General features: G+C 41.4%; 1 protein-coding gene across 1 annotated transcript; it reads left to right on the top strand.

Moving 5' to 3' along the window:
* The first annotated feature begins 2,166 nt into the window (after positions 1-2,166).
* On the top strand, positions 2,167-15,386 carry LOC148676574 (F-box only protein 47-like). Its single transcript, XM_088622687.1, has 14 exons — positions 2,167-2,212; positions 2,806-2,863; positions 4,292-4,435; positions 4,688-4,857; positions 6,094-6,294; positions 7,627-7,782; positions 8,070-8,146; positions 8,778-8,855; positions 9,052-9,160; positions 10,428-10,601; positions 11,225-11,374; positions 11,924-12,066; positions 13,509-13,659; positions 14,637-15,386. The coding sequence occupies exons 1-14, from the start codon at positions 2,167-2,169 to the stop codon at positions 14,741-14,743; spliced, it is 1,764 nt and encodes a 587-aa protein (XP_088478813.1). The 3' UTR covers positions 14,744-15,386.
* Positions 15,387-15,401: the final 15 nt, after the last annotated feature.

Genomic DNA, 15,401 nt, shown 5'->3' with positions numbered 1-15,401 from the left:
TTCTCATCTGCCTGATATGGAAATTAATCATTATTAACACTGAGAACATCTGAGAAGGATTTAGTATCGCATCTGGACTTGATGTCATCTTTGAAAGGGCATGAATGTCATACCCTTGCTTAGACTCAGCTGACTGCTTTGTTTCTGTTGAGTATTCAGAGGAACCATCGCCATACATACTGTTACTACCATTTGATGATGGATTCTTCTGTAGGTTTTCTGCTTTCACAGATCATGAACTCTGCTTGACCATCACTCAAGTAGCTCTCCCTCAAACCAATAGAAGGTAGAGAAAATGATCCCACCCCCATCTAACGCTGCCAACTGAGGTATGAAAAAATAATCTTAAATTGTTATTTGACTTGTTATTTACTTATATTGGTATTTTTTATTTATTCAGGTTAAAAATTTCCAGTCTTTCGTATTTTAAACTTACTGTACATTAATAAAGAAATTTACAAGTTTGTTTTGACTCGACATTTTCATTCAAACAACAGTGACCTGTAGGAATTACTGTAATGTTTATATCTGTATGCAATTTAAGACATGACCTATGAAATGTCTTATTTTTAAAGCAATTGCTGGTATGGTTGTTCTGCAGTATACTGAGATTGCAGGTAGGGGATAAATTAAAATGTATCGCAAGACACAGTCAAAAGATTTGTGATACAGTCTTCATTCTGCATGCAGGCAGTCTGGCACCTTTTAACATCTATCCTTTATAAATCTGCTGTTACTTCGGGGAACATTGCGTTGGTGGAATACATATCCAATGAAAATAGGATACCAAGAAAATGAAAATGACACAAACTCCTGTTCACAAATGAGGCTGTGAGTGATATCCTTTATCACTTTCAGTGCAGTCCAGATGGGAAATACGTGTTACTGCAGTTGAGTGCTTGCTCAGTGGCTACTGTTCATCTGGCCTTAAAGACCCTTATCTAATGAAAGAAGCATTGTCTACTACGAGACATATGGAGCTTTTACTAAAGCTTGTTGCTGAAGTTTATTCCCTGCTGAGGCAAAGTGATATTATCCATATACTGCATGCAGTATCCACCACCTTTTCCTCTTAAATGTATATGCATCTTATATTTTTAAAATATTCGGTTTTTAACAATTTCTTTTTCATAGTTCGTAAGACAATTCTACCGTCTTTCCATCTATAGATAAAATTAAACTTTAAAGCCTGCTTTAGAGTTACAGATAGGTTAAAGCATTTTCTGATTTCTCTTTTATATTTACTGTATATAGAATATTAATTATAACAGCAATAATACATAGGTTTACTAGATTTTGTAAATAGATTTTTCACTCTCAAAACCAGGTTCTTCAATAGCACTATTTGGTCCTTTGTTTTTACATTCTAAACAATAAAGTTTTAAAGGAGAAACTCTGAGCATTCATTTTCTTAATTTTATTAAAAGGATCATATAAAGCCTGGGTACTTACAACAGCATTAATTCTTTTGAACCTTTCCTCTTTACCGCAAAGCATTTCTCAAATACCAGTCTCAAAAAAGGAATTCATGCGGAGCTCTGTACCTTTGTGGCCTGCCTCCGGTAGCTGATCGATTCAAGCATCTGTTGTCTTCAGAAGAAAGATAAATCACTGTAGCCCTCTCCTGCCTTACATCGTGATTGGGAATGCTGGTTTCAACACATTATGAGACACAAAAGGAACAAACCCCAGTCTGCTTAGAGCGAGTCGAAAGACAGTGTGGGTAACCCTAAAAGGATTACCTTGGATACCATTTGTGGTCGTAAGTCTTTAAATACTGTTAATAGCCTTAGTAAAAACAGCATAATCCATTTACAAGGTTATTTCATGTCGGTTTCAAAGCAGTGTCACACTGTTTCAGATAGAGGCTTCTACCAGGAGAAGAGGCAGGAGCTATATTCCTGTTGGTGGTTCTCACATTGTGTTTCTCTCATCAGGTTTGATTGCTTTCATGAGGCCAGATTGAGACCCCTGAAATTGTCTGATTTCATTTTCATAACTTTCCCAAAACAAAAAATTCAACAATGTCTTGGATTTATGTCCAAGTAATGTCATCATAAACACAGCTGATTCAGGGCTGGAACTTGGGAATCCCCATGCTTTGATCAGCTCTCTGATGATGGCTACCCGGTACAGTGGTGGAGGGCCTTGAGTCTCTCCATAGCTATGTCATCTGGAGCCAGGCGCTCCTTGAGTCTCAACTGGTTAACAGGTAAGAGACAAGGTCTTAGATGAAGAGTAATCCAAACCCAAAGCCATCATGATGGTTCAGGAAATGATCAAGAAAACCTCAGAAGAAACCGAGGTCCTGTGACCCACCCATGTCAACAGCTATGTGTAGATGTTAGTTGTGCTCACTTCCTGTGGGGTGGAGGGTAAGGGATGGGTATGGTGCCAGGGTGGCAATGAGAGAGAGAGAGATAAGCCAATGAACTGGACTTTGGCAATGAAGACTGACTGCAGGGATGTGTGATGTCACTGTCGTGTTAGAACAGGTGGAGAGAATAGACATCAGGAGGTCTCAGCTCCACATGTAGCCATTGCTCTGGAGTCATACATCGTCTGTCTCAATTCCATGAGCCCCTCAGAAGAAGCCGTGGAGGTTGGGGAGATTCTGGGGGTTTTGCATGTGGAATTTGTCCTGTTGGACAAGGCTTGAGGTCTCAGACAGCAAAACTCTGACATCCCAGAGGTACTGGGAAGGGCGAGGCCGGGAGGAACAGCCTCCGCAGTCTGAAGTGGTATGTTGTTATAGGACTGCTGTGTCAGTCAGACAGCATCCATAACCGGCTCTGTGTTTGACAGCAAGGTCTCCATCAGTGGACCAGGTGGTGTCAGAGGCTCAGATTGACTTCTTGGCCTTGTATGTTTGAACGCAATGCCATGTCTTACGGACATGTGAAAGAAGAGAAGGGTGGAGAAGTCAGTTGGAAACCTTTTCCTGAGCTGGGTCTGACTCACACAGGCATCATCATGTGACCTCAGGCACCTCCTATTTATTTGATCATATCATGGCTAAATCAGGGGTGAATGCATGTTGATGTTTCAGAGATAAAAACAGGAATGCAAACCTGTTAAACAACCATTATATCCTCTTCTTAACTCTGTAGTCAGCTTTTCTCTTAACCGCTCATCCATTAGAGTTGATTATGGCTCCTCAGAGACATGCGCTTCACAACCTGAAGTGTTGCATTGTTTTCATTTTAGGTGTCTTGAGGGATGCTGTAAGCTCAGAAAGGTTCGAGAACTCCTGTTTTCAGTTTTTTATGTATTTAATGTATTTGTGTATATGTATGCCAGTATTAGGCCATAGCTTCATTGATGTGCCTTTGTCTCAATAAGAATATGGAAAGGGGAGGCCGAATATGACCTGGAGGCCATAACTGACAAAATAAGGTAATATCACTGGTGTGCAGTGTATGATTAGTTTGTTTGCCTGCTCATAAGATTATGAAATGGGTGATTACCCATTTCTCTGCTGAATTGCTGTGTTTGAAATTCCTCATGTTCATGGCAACATGCACAGATTTATAAGAATAACAAAAGCCACTTCTGCCAATCACAGTCCATCATCTCAAAGATCAGAACATGAGGAACGATTAAAAGAGACAGATAAACCCACATTAAAACAATAAATAGAATTAAAAGCAGAACATTGCACATTTATTAATAAAGGTATTATTTTACAATGAACTAAGAAGTTTTGCGGTACGAACGAATCAGCGAATTTCACTATTTCGGTCCAACCCTGATCGCCCTGAGCGTACTGTACGTTACAGCTTTTTTGTGCGAAAGGATTTTTTAGAGACACTTGGATTGCAAACATTGTGGCAAGCTCTATTTTTCTGTTAACCCTTATTAACAAATGTAGCGCGCCGCTCAGGAAGCCCGGAAATGTTCTGTTCAATCACACTGCTGTTTTCTGAGGTGTGTCTTGGGTGGTGACGTCGCACTTGATTGTTCATCGGATTTTGTTTTTCTGCTGCTTTGCGTTAACGGGTTCTAGTCACGTACCGGGGTTTCTTACGCTTGACATTCTGTCAGTTATAAAAGAATTGTACTAAAAACCGCTTTGATATTAAATGGTGTGAACTATAAACATCAGACTTTCACGTGGACCCCTTGACCACAAAGAGCTCAGCCCGGACACATTTTTGTGGCCACTACCAATGTGCAATAAAACCTTGAAAATCCAAATGAGGGGCGTAGAAATGAAGTATTTTTGTAGACAGTTTGTATTTTAAAATCAGGTGTGGTTTATTCTTTCAGTTTGGTTACTTCTGTCAAACAGGGCGAGACATGGGGTATCAAGTTGTCTCGTGCGAGACGGAACCGGACCGGCTTTCGCGGGCTGGGAGCGAGAAGCTCGCGCCTCCCCTGGCTGCGGACCCGCGGGGACTGACGCGCCACAGCGGCGAGCCGACACGTTTGACGCGTAAGTCCGTTTTTCACTTTGGGGGTTCCCTGCCCCTCTCAACTACTCCCCCTCACCACCACCACCTCCGCCTCCATGGTCCTGGGGCTTTGGGGGCACTAAAGAGTGGAACCTGGGAGTTCCCGTCTTGTTTCGAAAACCCGTTGGGTGGGGAGCCGAATTGCCCTCAGAGTGAAAACGGTCCAGCGTGTGTGTCTCGGAGACGTGGGCTCGTTTTCACCGACACCTCGGAGTCCTCATGTCTTCCTGCAGAGCTCCAGAGAGGGGGTTCAGACACGGGTTCCCCGTGGAACGTCCTGGAACGCGTCCCCGAACCGAGCACGGAGCGGGTTCGGAACCGCGCGGGCGGACTCATTGTCCGAGATCTACACTCTGCGGGGAAAAGAAACTGCTGAGTCACGGTCCGCGATTCAGTCCCACGGGTCGTGTTTTATTCTATTAGATCAATCTCCGCTGCCCGTTGTTATTGTCAACCATTTACTTACATTGGTGGTCTGACCCCAGGGAAACAGTAAGTGTAGTGGGACCCAGTTGTGAAAATCATGGCGTTCTCTACTCTTTCTGGTACTGTATTATTATTATACATATACGTATTATACTTAAACACTTCCACTCTGGTCCATTAAAGAAGCCGAAGATTTGTGAATAACTAGTTTAACATTATAATGTGAGCAATAACCGTGACGAATCAGATACGCATTATGTATATATTTGTACTGGCATTTTTGTCTGGTTATGTCATTAGATACAGAAATGCTCCGATAAAGAGGAGAAACTAGTTATATTCTAATTGCCTCCTGGTTGTTGAGTACAGTACCGGGGGGGGGGGAGGGGGTGAGAATGATAACACAACACCAGCCATATTGATAAGAGTCATGGAAATGGAAATGTTTAAAAATCCTTTATCAAATCTCCAGTCAGGTCTTGAGTCCCATTTCCAGAGCGCTTTGTGGTGTCTAGTGCAGTTATTCCCAGTCAGGCAATCAATCAACCAATCAATCAGTTAGTCAGCCAATCAATCAATCAATCAATCAATCAATCAATCAATCAATCAATCAATCAGCCAGGTCCTGCGACACCACTGTGTCTTCTGCCTTTAAATCCAGCTAAGTTTCTGATCACAGGCAAGTTGATTTCCGTTGTTTTTTCAGCTGTTAAGAAGCTGATCTACGGGTTGATCCTACTTGGTATCAACGGCCCTTGTTCAGGTGTGTTACTGAACACAACGTTGGAACTTAAACAGAAGGGAGAATCAGGAGTGTTCAGCACATTGTCATTCTCACCTGTGTCTGTCACCTAGTAAAAGCTTTTTAGTGAGAAAGGAAGATTATTTCAGTTGGACATTGTGTTTATTACTCAAATATAAAAATTGAGTAATGGAAACAACAACAACAAGCCTTTGCATTCACTGATTTCACACCAATGCCAGTCCGCTGGCTCAAATATTATTCAAAACACATGTGAAACAATTCCTCATCTCCCTTAGCTTGGCGTCCCGCACAGTACAATAACTCTTATTAGACAATCATGGAGACACAACAGAGAGTATGAGACCGATAGTGATAAAATAGCAGACGTACTAACAAGCGACTCCCGTTGGAGGACGGCTCCTTGGATTAATGGTTAATTTGAAGTGAGAGTGATGACTATGTATCCAGCAGGTCTGTTCTGTGGAGGTGCGTCAGGGTGCACAGCAATGGAGGAGAGAGCCAGGTGCCCCTCGGGGAAGCCAGCGCAGAAGAGCCGGCACCAGATGAGCCGGTGTAGCGTCAGCACGAGAAGTCAGAGCAGGTCCACCTGGGGGCTGTTCAAAGGCATGCCTGCTGAGGTCTTCGATATGGTTCTGGAGCACCTGTCCGGTAAGCGCTGGCATTGTCTGGGCTTTGGCAGCAGTACAGGGGCAGGGCTTCCTTTCTGTGAATGTCCCGGCGGCTCTGTGGCCCCCTGACCTGCCCTTAGCACAGAATGTCATCAACAATGGCCAGGACACCCCGGTGTCCTGGCCAAATTTCCAATTGGCCCTTACTAATCATGGCCTCCTAATAATCCCCCTCTATGAATTGGCTTCATTACTCTGCTCTCCTCCCCACTGATAGCTGATGTGTGGTGAGCGTTCTGGCGCACTATGGCTGCCGTCGCATCATCCAGGTGGATGCTGCACATTGGTGGTGGTGGAGGGGAGTCCCCATTACCTGTAAAGCGCTTTGAGTGGAGTGTCCAGAAAAGCGCTATATAAGTGTAAGCTATTATTATTATTATTAACAAGATTGACATCAACAAGAAAAGGATGCTGGAAATGGCACTTCACACTTCATGTAGCCTTGCAGACGAACACTTTATTTTCTCCAAATATTCCTGGCCAGTTTATTTCAGGACCTGTTACTGGAGAATTTTTTATTCTATTCATTGTCAACCGCCACCTGTCCATTGGCACAAAGGTGCTTATTCCTGCTGAGTGTCAGTGCAAATGGGGGTTCGTCTTGAACACAGGGCATCACTACGCCCAAACACACACGCACAGAGAAGAGACAGAAGAGACACCAGTTCACCCAGCCTTCTCTGCAAGGTGGGAGGAAGCCAGACCCCCTGGAAGATCTCACATGAGCACACAATCGCCAGGCCACTGTTCTCAACAAACAATGTTATAACAAAAACTTCCTGAGTTCTCATAAATTGCCATTTCTTAGTTGTGACTTGAAATAAGAACTAACCTAAGAGAGAACTCTTCTTAAAAAAAGCAATTTTTTCAGCTTCTGGAGAATTGTTTTTTATTTCCATCAGGAGACTCAAACAGTCACCGGAATGCCTGGTGTTTCCTGGATTTTATTCTGGCCAGATTAGTGAATTAAACATTCAACCCAATGAGTTTCTTAGTCAGACACATACAGTATAGATCTTGTACAATGCAAAATGGGCATGTCATATAAGGTCCAGTTACTTTTAACAATCCTCTGAGCCTGGGAAGAAGAATTATAATTACCCTGTTCATTAAATAATTAGACTCACTATAGAACAAAGAGCTCTGGTGGCATAAATCCCAGGAAGACTCCCTGAGAACTCGGTTTCAGATCTCCTAACTTAAATAGTTTGATCTGGGAGGCTGTAGTTCTTAGGTAGGTTAAATGTCTATGACACCAGACCTGAGTAGTCCTCTTCACTGGTGTTATTTTGTGTTCCTTGTCTTTCCCCAGTGAAGGAGATGAGTGTTTTCAGTATGGTATCCAAAGCCATAAGCAGTCACATTGCGGGTTATGTGTCCACGAAGGCGTGGAGAAGAAGAATGATCCTGCAGAAATTCCACCACCCAGTGCACAAAGAGTGCGTGTTGGAGCACTACAGGTCTCTTGGTAAGCAAGTGAGAATTTACACTGACCTTTTTCCCAGTTCTCTCCTTTGGATGGGATGTTAGCCAGTGAACTGTCTGAAAATCAGCCTGTTTTTGAGCTACAGAAGACATCCGATCACCTGCTGGGATTCTGCTAGTTTCTTAACCCAACTTCAGCCCAGATAGAGAGGGGCCTGGTGCCTGAGGTAAAGAAGAGGCTGTAATAATTAGTGAAAGAGTCTGATACCATCGTTTAACTGCCACATCTTTCATTTTAATTCACAGACATGTTTTTTCTTCTTGTTACAGGTTTGTTGTTCAAGCGATGTACTTTGTTACTACCAACCAAGGAAAGATTGAAGTTCATTTACACCAAGCTTTCTGAGGTAATGAAATTAACCTCTGGAAACAGATATGGCAGTACACACTGTGTGTTATTTAAGAGTTTAATATCTTTCAAGCCTCAATCTTGTTTACAAGAATTATTCTGCTGTAGTGTAAGCATAATTAATCTTGTACTAAGATGCTAAGGAGGCATCTCCGTACTATTCATTATAGGTTGCAGTTCTAAGAGTAAATAATAAATAATAAATGTGTTAAATTGAACATATTTAACCATTGTTTTCAAACATACATTTATTAGAATTCAAATTTGATGTTATGCTGGAAGGAAGAATATTGCTTTCATATTCCTTGCCATCATTTAATTTGGTATCAGATCCCCTTCTCTGGGTTGGCCATGCATTACTGAATCTTCAACTCTGCTAAGGATGATCTCCCCCACATGTGCATGTACTGTATCACCTGCAATTCCAGGATTGTCACACCTTGTGTGCGTACAGTATATCACCAAGCAATGGTTATTTCCAGGCTGAAAAATAGAAAGAAGAAACATTTTGGCTGTTAAGCCTCTGTCAGGTGACATGGTTTCGTCTTACTAATTTTCAGTGCATAATTCAACTTTACTTCTTTCTTATCATGTCAAATGTCATAATAAACTTTTATTTTTCTTTTCAGGTTCCCTGTTTTGAGATTAATAAATGCACAGTCACTCCTGGATGCTTAGGGTTTGCAAGCTATGGGGTGTTTTTACAGGTGATTGAGTGAGTGCTGCTCGTGAATTCATCATTGACAACACAGGACACATTTTTATCATAAACCTAGGGTTTTTGGGATGTAAAGTCAAGGACAGTATTTCTCTCTGGTACTACTGATCAGCTGTCTGCTCTATTTTCTCGTGTTCCCTATTATCTGAAGTGTCCCTGTGTACTGTGTCTTATTTTTTTAATAGACATTGATAGCTGGCTGGGATGAACTTGAATGTCACCGCGTCTTCAGCTTTCTGTGCAATTACACCAGTCTGCCTCGCAAGCTGAGGGCAGCGGTAATGGGCCTGCCAGGTATGTGACTGGTGCAGAGTGGTGTATTAAGTCTTATTGTCATTAAATTAAAAACATAAATTGAATCCAGATTAAGTTAGTAACTTAAACTTAAAGTTAGTAACTAGTAAGTTAGTGTGACTCTATCTGACTGGGGTGCTTTACCTGGTAGACAAAATACAGAAGAAGGTCACTTGACCCATCTTGCCTGTTGGGTAAATTAGTAGTTAATTTAACTGAGGGTCTCATCCAGCTGTCTTGAAAGAAGCCAGGGTATGGGCTTCAACAAGGTGGATGTGTAGCTTGTTAAACGCTCCCACAGTCCTCTTTACCCAAATTGAAAACAAAAGGCTTGGGGTCTGTTTGTAGAAAATACAGATTGTGGTTTTGAATTTCCAAATAATGGTTTGTTTCAAAGCTTGAAAAAATTCAGATCCAAGTAGAGTTGGTTAGCTTCTAAATAAATCAGGCAATAATGTTATTTTCCATAAACTAACAGCAGATGTATAAAGAATACATATTAAAAGGTGCCAGACTGTCAGGCAATGAAGGCTGTATCCCAAATGTTTTGACTGTGTCTTGTGATATGTGTGATATGTACTGTATTTTAATTTATCCACTGTCTGTAAACATAAAACATTTCCGAAAGTCATTTCTATAAAGGTTAAAATATTATTGTAATTCCTACAGTTTGCAGTTTGAATGAAAATGTCAAGTCAAAAAAACTTGGACATTTCTTTATGAATGTAAGTTTAGGAAATGGATAAACAAAATAGGAAAGACAGTAGGAATTGTTCATGTGCAGGAATGAATAATACCAATATAAGTTAATCATGTTCAGGGAACATTTTTTTAAACATTTTTTATAATTTTTTACATCTTAGCCTAAGATGTGCCTAAGAAAAGGGGAGTAAGTAAGTAATTTTCCCTTCCTTTTGTTGGCTGAGGGACAGCTGTTTGAGTGTTGGTCAGACTGAGTTCTCCTTCAGGTTCATGATCAGTGAAGGCAAAAGACCCACTGTACAGAAGAAACCGTCATCGGCTGGTGGTTGTGTGTGGTGATGGAGCCCCTGAATACTCAACAGAAACAAAGCAGTCAGCAGTGTAACAAATTGCTCCCGCTTCTCTTTTTTCTTCACACTGGTTTCCACTTGTGTCGAAGGTCCCGCTATTACATGCACCTGAGTGGGCACTCTAGGCAGCCATTGCTGCAGCAGGGCAGAATTAGCAGATGTGCAGTGTCAATATGTGGCGTACGCTATGGGCTGTCTTCACCTCCTGCACACAGGCGCAGCTCCGGACCTGGAGGTGCAGATCCGTCTGTTCTGCAGGAGTGTGCTGCTGGACTGGTGGCGGGACCAGGAGGACAGGCTGTTCTGGCTGACCCGCCTGCTGCAGCCTTGGCCCTTTGTCTCTCAAGCCCGGCTGCTCTTCATCTTCTACGGGCCTCTCTCCCAGGATGGTACACCGAGCCGCTCATTGCAGTCTTCCTCCCTTTTCCTAGTAGTTTGTGGCTGTTCTCTGTTGCTGATGAACATCCTCATGATGTGCTACGTCTGAAGTATTGAAGAAGTCCTTGAGATTGTCATAGTCATTTCTTAGTTATTTTTATTAAAAGCTATAGAGCATGGATTCCCCCTCAAGCAGTTGTGCTCATCACAGACCATAAGGGAAGGCTGAGTGCAGGGATTAGTCTTGTCAGAGCTGTCTCTCTGTCAGCTTTCAAATCTGTGTCCTCTACTGCTTCCTGGATGCCTGTCAACATGCCGCTGAGCGAGGGACGCACAGCTCCTCTAACCCTTTTGTAAGGCACAGTGCGGCTTGCAGATTGTCTAAAGACAAATTGCTTTAATGGGTGGGTGGTATCTGAGTATCCGAGATCCTGCTCTGCCAGCCCTTTCTCCCTGTGCAGGACAGATGATGTTGCTGCGATGCACGATGCAGGGAAACTATTGGCAATCTCAAATTGGGAGGCTATAAGAAAGTCAGTATTTTTGCTACCTCCTTTAATGTTTGTCACACATTAAAAAAAAACTAACGTCACAGTTGATCTGATTGAAACATGATGTATTTTCTGTTTCTCAGGAAAAATTGAGTGGGAGAAGATGACAGAAAACGTAGTGCCCGAATGCGATTTGTGGGATCTGGCAAAAATAATCCGAATGCTCTTTAGTGAGTCGGAGGCAAAGGAGTGGACTGCTGACAGTGTCATCAGTATCCTCGATGAGATATCAGGTACTTCTGTAGTTTAATTTGCAAAGACGAGGATGAGCCAGTGTCTTTTAAAGACAAAGTAGAATTTGAAATAGTACAGTTTCCTTTTCTGTTGTTCATGGTTTTCATTCTCAGGGTTATAGCAATCCCTGCTTAGAATGATGGAAAATTAACAGACCCTTCAGACATGAAGCTTTTTTAATGGAGGTCTAGCGAAAGTTTGTGAAGGATGAAGGCAGCCAAACTAAGCTCAGCTGACGCAGGTCGCAACTAATCCAGACGTAATTGTCTCAGTTCCCACATACAGTGTACCACATGTCACCCTCTCCTCTTCCTCCTTCATTTGTGCATCCCTCCTCCCATGTCCACCCTTGCAGATACCCCTTGTTCGCCTTTTCACCAAGCATGGGGGTCCTGGAATCCCAGTCCTATGGGGGCTAAGCCAAAGTTTTCACTAAATACATAAATGATTCTACACAATCATCAGCTGCTGTCATTCCTTGTGAAACCTGTAAGAAGAAGGTACTGTAGATTGTTTCCAGCCATCAGCGGGTTGATTGTGTTTTCCAGCCTCGCCCCAGTTCTGGCTCAGGGAGAATTTGGCTCGCCTGCTCATTCTCTGTGGGAACCGCATCTGCTTTAACTTCATGGCCAGCAAGGCTTTGAATGGGCGGGTGATGGAAATCTCAAGGCTTTTAGTTTTTCTGATTCTGGTGAGTTCCCTTGCTTCTGTTTTGCAGCTGCAGTACCTCGTGTTGTTTTCCTGTGCTACAGAGGACGTAGTGATTTGCTCACTTGGTTTCTGCAGAACTGTCAACTTAAAGGCCTGATTTCTGATGCAGAGATTTAGAGATGTTTCGAAGGCATTTGATTTTAAAGTCATATGGAGCCTGGTTGTGACACTTTAAGAAAATGTCATGAGTCAGGTTTCTATATGTGGGAAATTAAAACCTCCAGATTGTAAATCTTTGCAGCAGAATGAAAAAAATGTTATCAAATGAAAACCAGTTACTGTACAGACATAATTTTTAATATATTGTTTGTCAATAAAAATTGGTTTGTAAGTTTTTTAATGGATTACATGGTACCTGAGTGGAATACAATGGATTTTATCATACTTTTTAGTGTGTTTGAACTTCAAAATGAAATTATGTTGTGTAGAAACTCTTGAATATCCTTATCAGACAGTACTTTAAGTTATACTGGGGATGTTGTTGTGAATTACGCTGGAAGAAGTTTTAATAGAAATTAAAAAGCCCTCAGTAACACTGATTTATTCTGTTGTTGGACATATAATTTTTTTTTAAGTTATCCATTATTTTATAGAAAAAAACAATATAATGGATTTATTTCCTTTTAACACCATTCATATAAAACGTACTAATATAATTAAAGTGGTGTTAATGTTAAATAGTTCTGATAAGTGAAACAATTGGAAATTAATTTTGGAAGCAAAACTGCATGTATTAACTAGCATGAAACACAATGAGGTTTCATCAGGCTGGAAGAAGGACTGTATTTTTTTTCCTTCCAGGGGAAGGTGGGTCAGGCAGGTAGAGTGGAGGATTGTATAGTGTCATCGCTTCTTTGCTATTTCAATTGCCATACACCAGCACACAAAGCACCTTGTTCCTGAGCTGACAGCAGCAGCATGGTGTCTGGAAACAACTGGGCTGCTCACACCGTATACATTTAATGTTTATGATAATGAGTTTACAGTGGAACAACAGCAGAGGAGTCCGGTCTCATCTGCTCTAATGCATTATTGTTCCTGATTTCTAAGTGAGCCTTTGCTGCTTCATATGACTGTCCTGCATCCATCCTCCACCCCATCTCCACTCACCCATGCAGCTGCCCCTGGGTTGGGAGGGGTCTCTTCTCTCTCTGTAGGGGGCTCTGCCCCCTTCTCCTATGACCAGGGGGTTCAGCCAAATCTTGCTGTGACTTAGCACTCAGTAAACATTTTTCAAGACCTTCAAATCTTCCATGTTGTTATTCATCATGAAATGTCAGATTCATTGTCACTGTGGTGGTGGTGTTAGAAGTGACGTAAAGCCTTTCTGTGACCTTGGGTACAGAGCCAGGTCAGATTTTGATGAACAGATTTTGGTGTCTGAAGCCAAGAAATCCCAGAATCTGTCTTCATTTCTTTCAGGTGTGTGAAAAGGACAACTATTACATGAACTGGAGCGTAAAGATGGCGTTACAGATCGGCAGGTTGTTCCCTGAAAGGCGGTCTTTCATTCAGAATATCGAGACTGCGTTTTCACAGGTGGCTGTGGAGATGTGTGAAACGCTAATGGCTGGTGAGGAGTGGGGGGTGGGGTGGGGGGCGCGTGCTTACAGTAGGTAGGGGTTTGCTGACGCCTGACATTGCATCTAAGTTTCAACATTTTTCCTTGTTTAATCTCATGAGGAATTACATTTATTAAGTTCCTTTACAGTGCATTGGGTCTTGACAAGATGTAGTTGCTTGAAAAAAGTATAAATCACATCTGACAGGGGAATCATGATGCAGGGTGACTCAGCCTTGGATGTTTCATACACCAGAATGTTGTGATGAAGATCAAGAGAAAATGCTGAAACATCTACATGACCATTTTGTCTTATGCAACACTTTCAATGTGCAGTTTTGTTTTTAATTTGAAGAGCATCTTATGGACAAGGGCATTAACTAAATAACAAACAAATACTTTTCATTATAACAAATCTGAACTTCTGAGTCATTTAAAAGTGCACTTGAAGCTGATAAATTACATCTTGTTAAAGCAAAAAATGTTAAAGCAAACTAATGTGTCAGTTATCATTTAATTGCAAAGACACTTGCATTCTAAATCAGCTCTCATTCACATAAACATCTAAGTGGAAAAAATTTGATATGTATAATTATTAAAGGTATTAAAACCTTCCTTTGAATATGAATTTGATATCTGAAATTGAGATAAAAGTATCTAAAACTGCCTGCAGAGTAAGAACCCAGAGGACTACGTCAGACCCAGCAGCGAAACTAAGGAATGAACACGGGTACACTTTGAGGAAGTACAGTTAGGACTATGATCAAGAAGCACTATACACAAAGGGTGGTCGTGGCCTGGAACAAATCACCTAACCATGTTGTTGAAACTAGTTCCCTGTGGCCCTTAAAGAAAAAGAGCTAGACGATATCATCGAGTCAATATGGTGTGCTACAAACCAAATAAGCAAGGTGGACCAACTGGCCTCTAATTTGTGTTTTAGTGTTAGCTTTTTTTAACAACCGTCACATTTTTTTTCTTCTGCCTAGGTGGCCAAAATGCTGATCCCAACTTGATTCATAACCTGTGCAGTATTCTGAACGCAAATGCTCATTTCCATACCGAAATGCTATGCATGTTCATCAAAGAGGTTTGAAGAAGCTCCTGAATAGGCAAGACTCTCTCCTGAGAAAGATCAGGGGTCGCTGTACTCCAAGGAAGTAGAACTATAGCACTGAACTTTCATTTGACAGCTTCATGCATCACATTTAATGTTCTCTATATTATCATATAATATAGATTGAGATATATTACTATATTATCCCATATGAATTTAAGGCAGCACTTCAGTATCTGATCCCATATCTACCAGAATGTGGAATCACCTGAATCCCATAAACTTCAAGATAGTTTATGGACATTTCACATTTTGTCTTCAGCGTGGATCTGATCTATATGATATATTTAACATTGTTTTGTGTCTTTTACCAGCACTACAATATTCTGTTACTTTCAATATATAGTAGTTTCTAAAATGTGTGGAGTGAAATAGCTTTTTGGTCAAACGTGCTGCCAGTTATCTAATCAAAATCCTAAGGTTAAGACTGTAAGTGAATATTTTTCCAGACTGTTCCAAACATGTCTCTTCTGTTGTATAAGGAGCATATAGACCCAGGGTTTAACTTGTAAATAAACAAGTAGTTACAGTAGTTAATCTGGGAATCTCAGCTATTTTGTCTAATATTTATATAAAGTGAAAATGGAGCATTGTTCCAAATAAAATATATATGTTAAATTTTGATCAGTATTCCAGT

Source organism: Lepisosteus platostomus, chromosome 2, assembly GCF_059453375.1.
Source record: "Lepisosteus platostomus isolate fLepPlt1 chromosome 2, fLepPlt1.hap1, whole genome shotgun sequence".
NCBI classification, from domain to species: domain Eukaryota; kingdom Metazoa; phylum Chordata; class Actinopteri; order Semionotiformes; family Lepisosteidae; genus Lepisosteus; species Lepisosteus platostomus.
The sequence above is the reverse complement of the archived record's forward strand: the minus strand, read 5'-3'. Positions and strand labels throughout refer to the sequence as shown.

Coding starts and splice junctions, on each gene's coding strand:
- LOC148676574 (XM_088622687.1), top strand. CDS start 2,167: ATGTCATCTGGAGCCAGGCGCTCCTTGAGTCTCAACTGGTTAACAG. Junction 7,783..8,069: donor GGAGCACTACAGGTCTCTTG/GTAAGCAAGTGA, acceptor TTCTTGTTACAG/GTTTGTTGTTCAAGCGATGT. Junction 8,147..8,777: donor TTTACACCAAGCTTTCTGAG/GTAATGAAATTA, acceptor TTTTCTTTTCAG/GTTCCCTGTTTTGAGATTAA.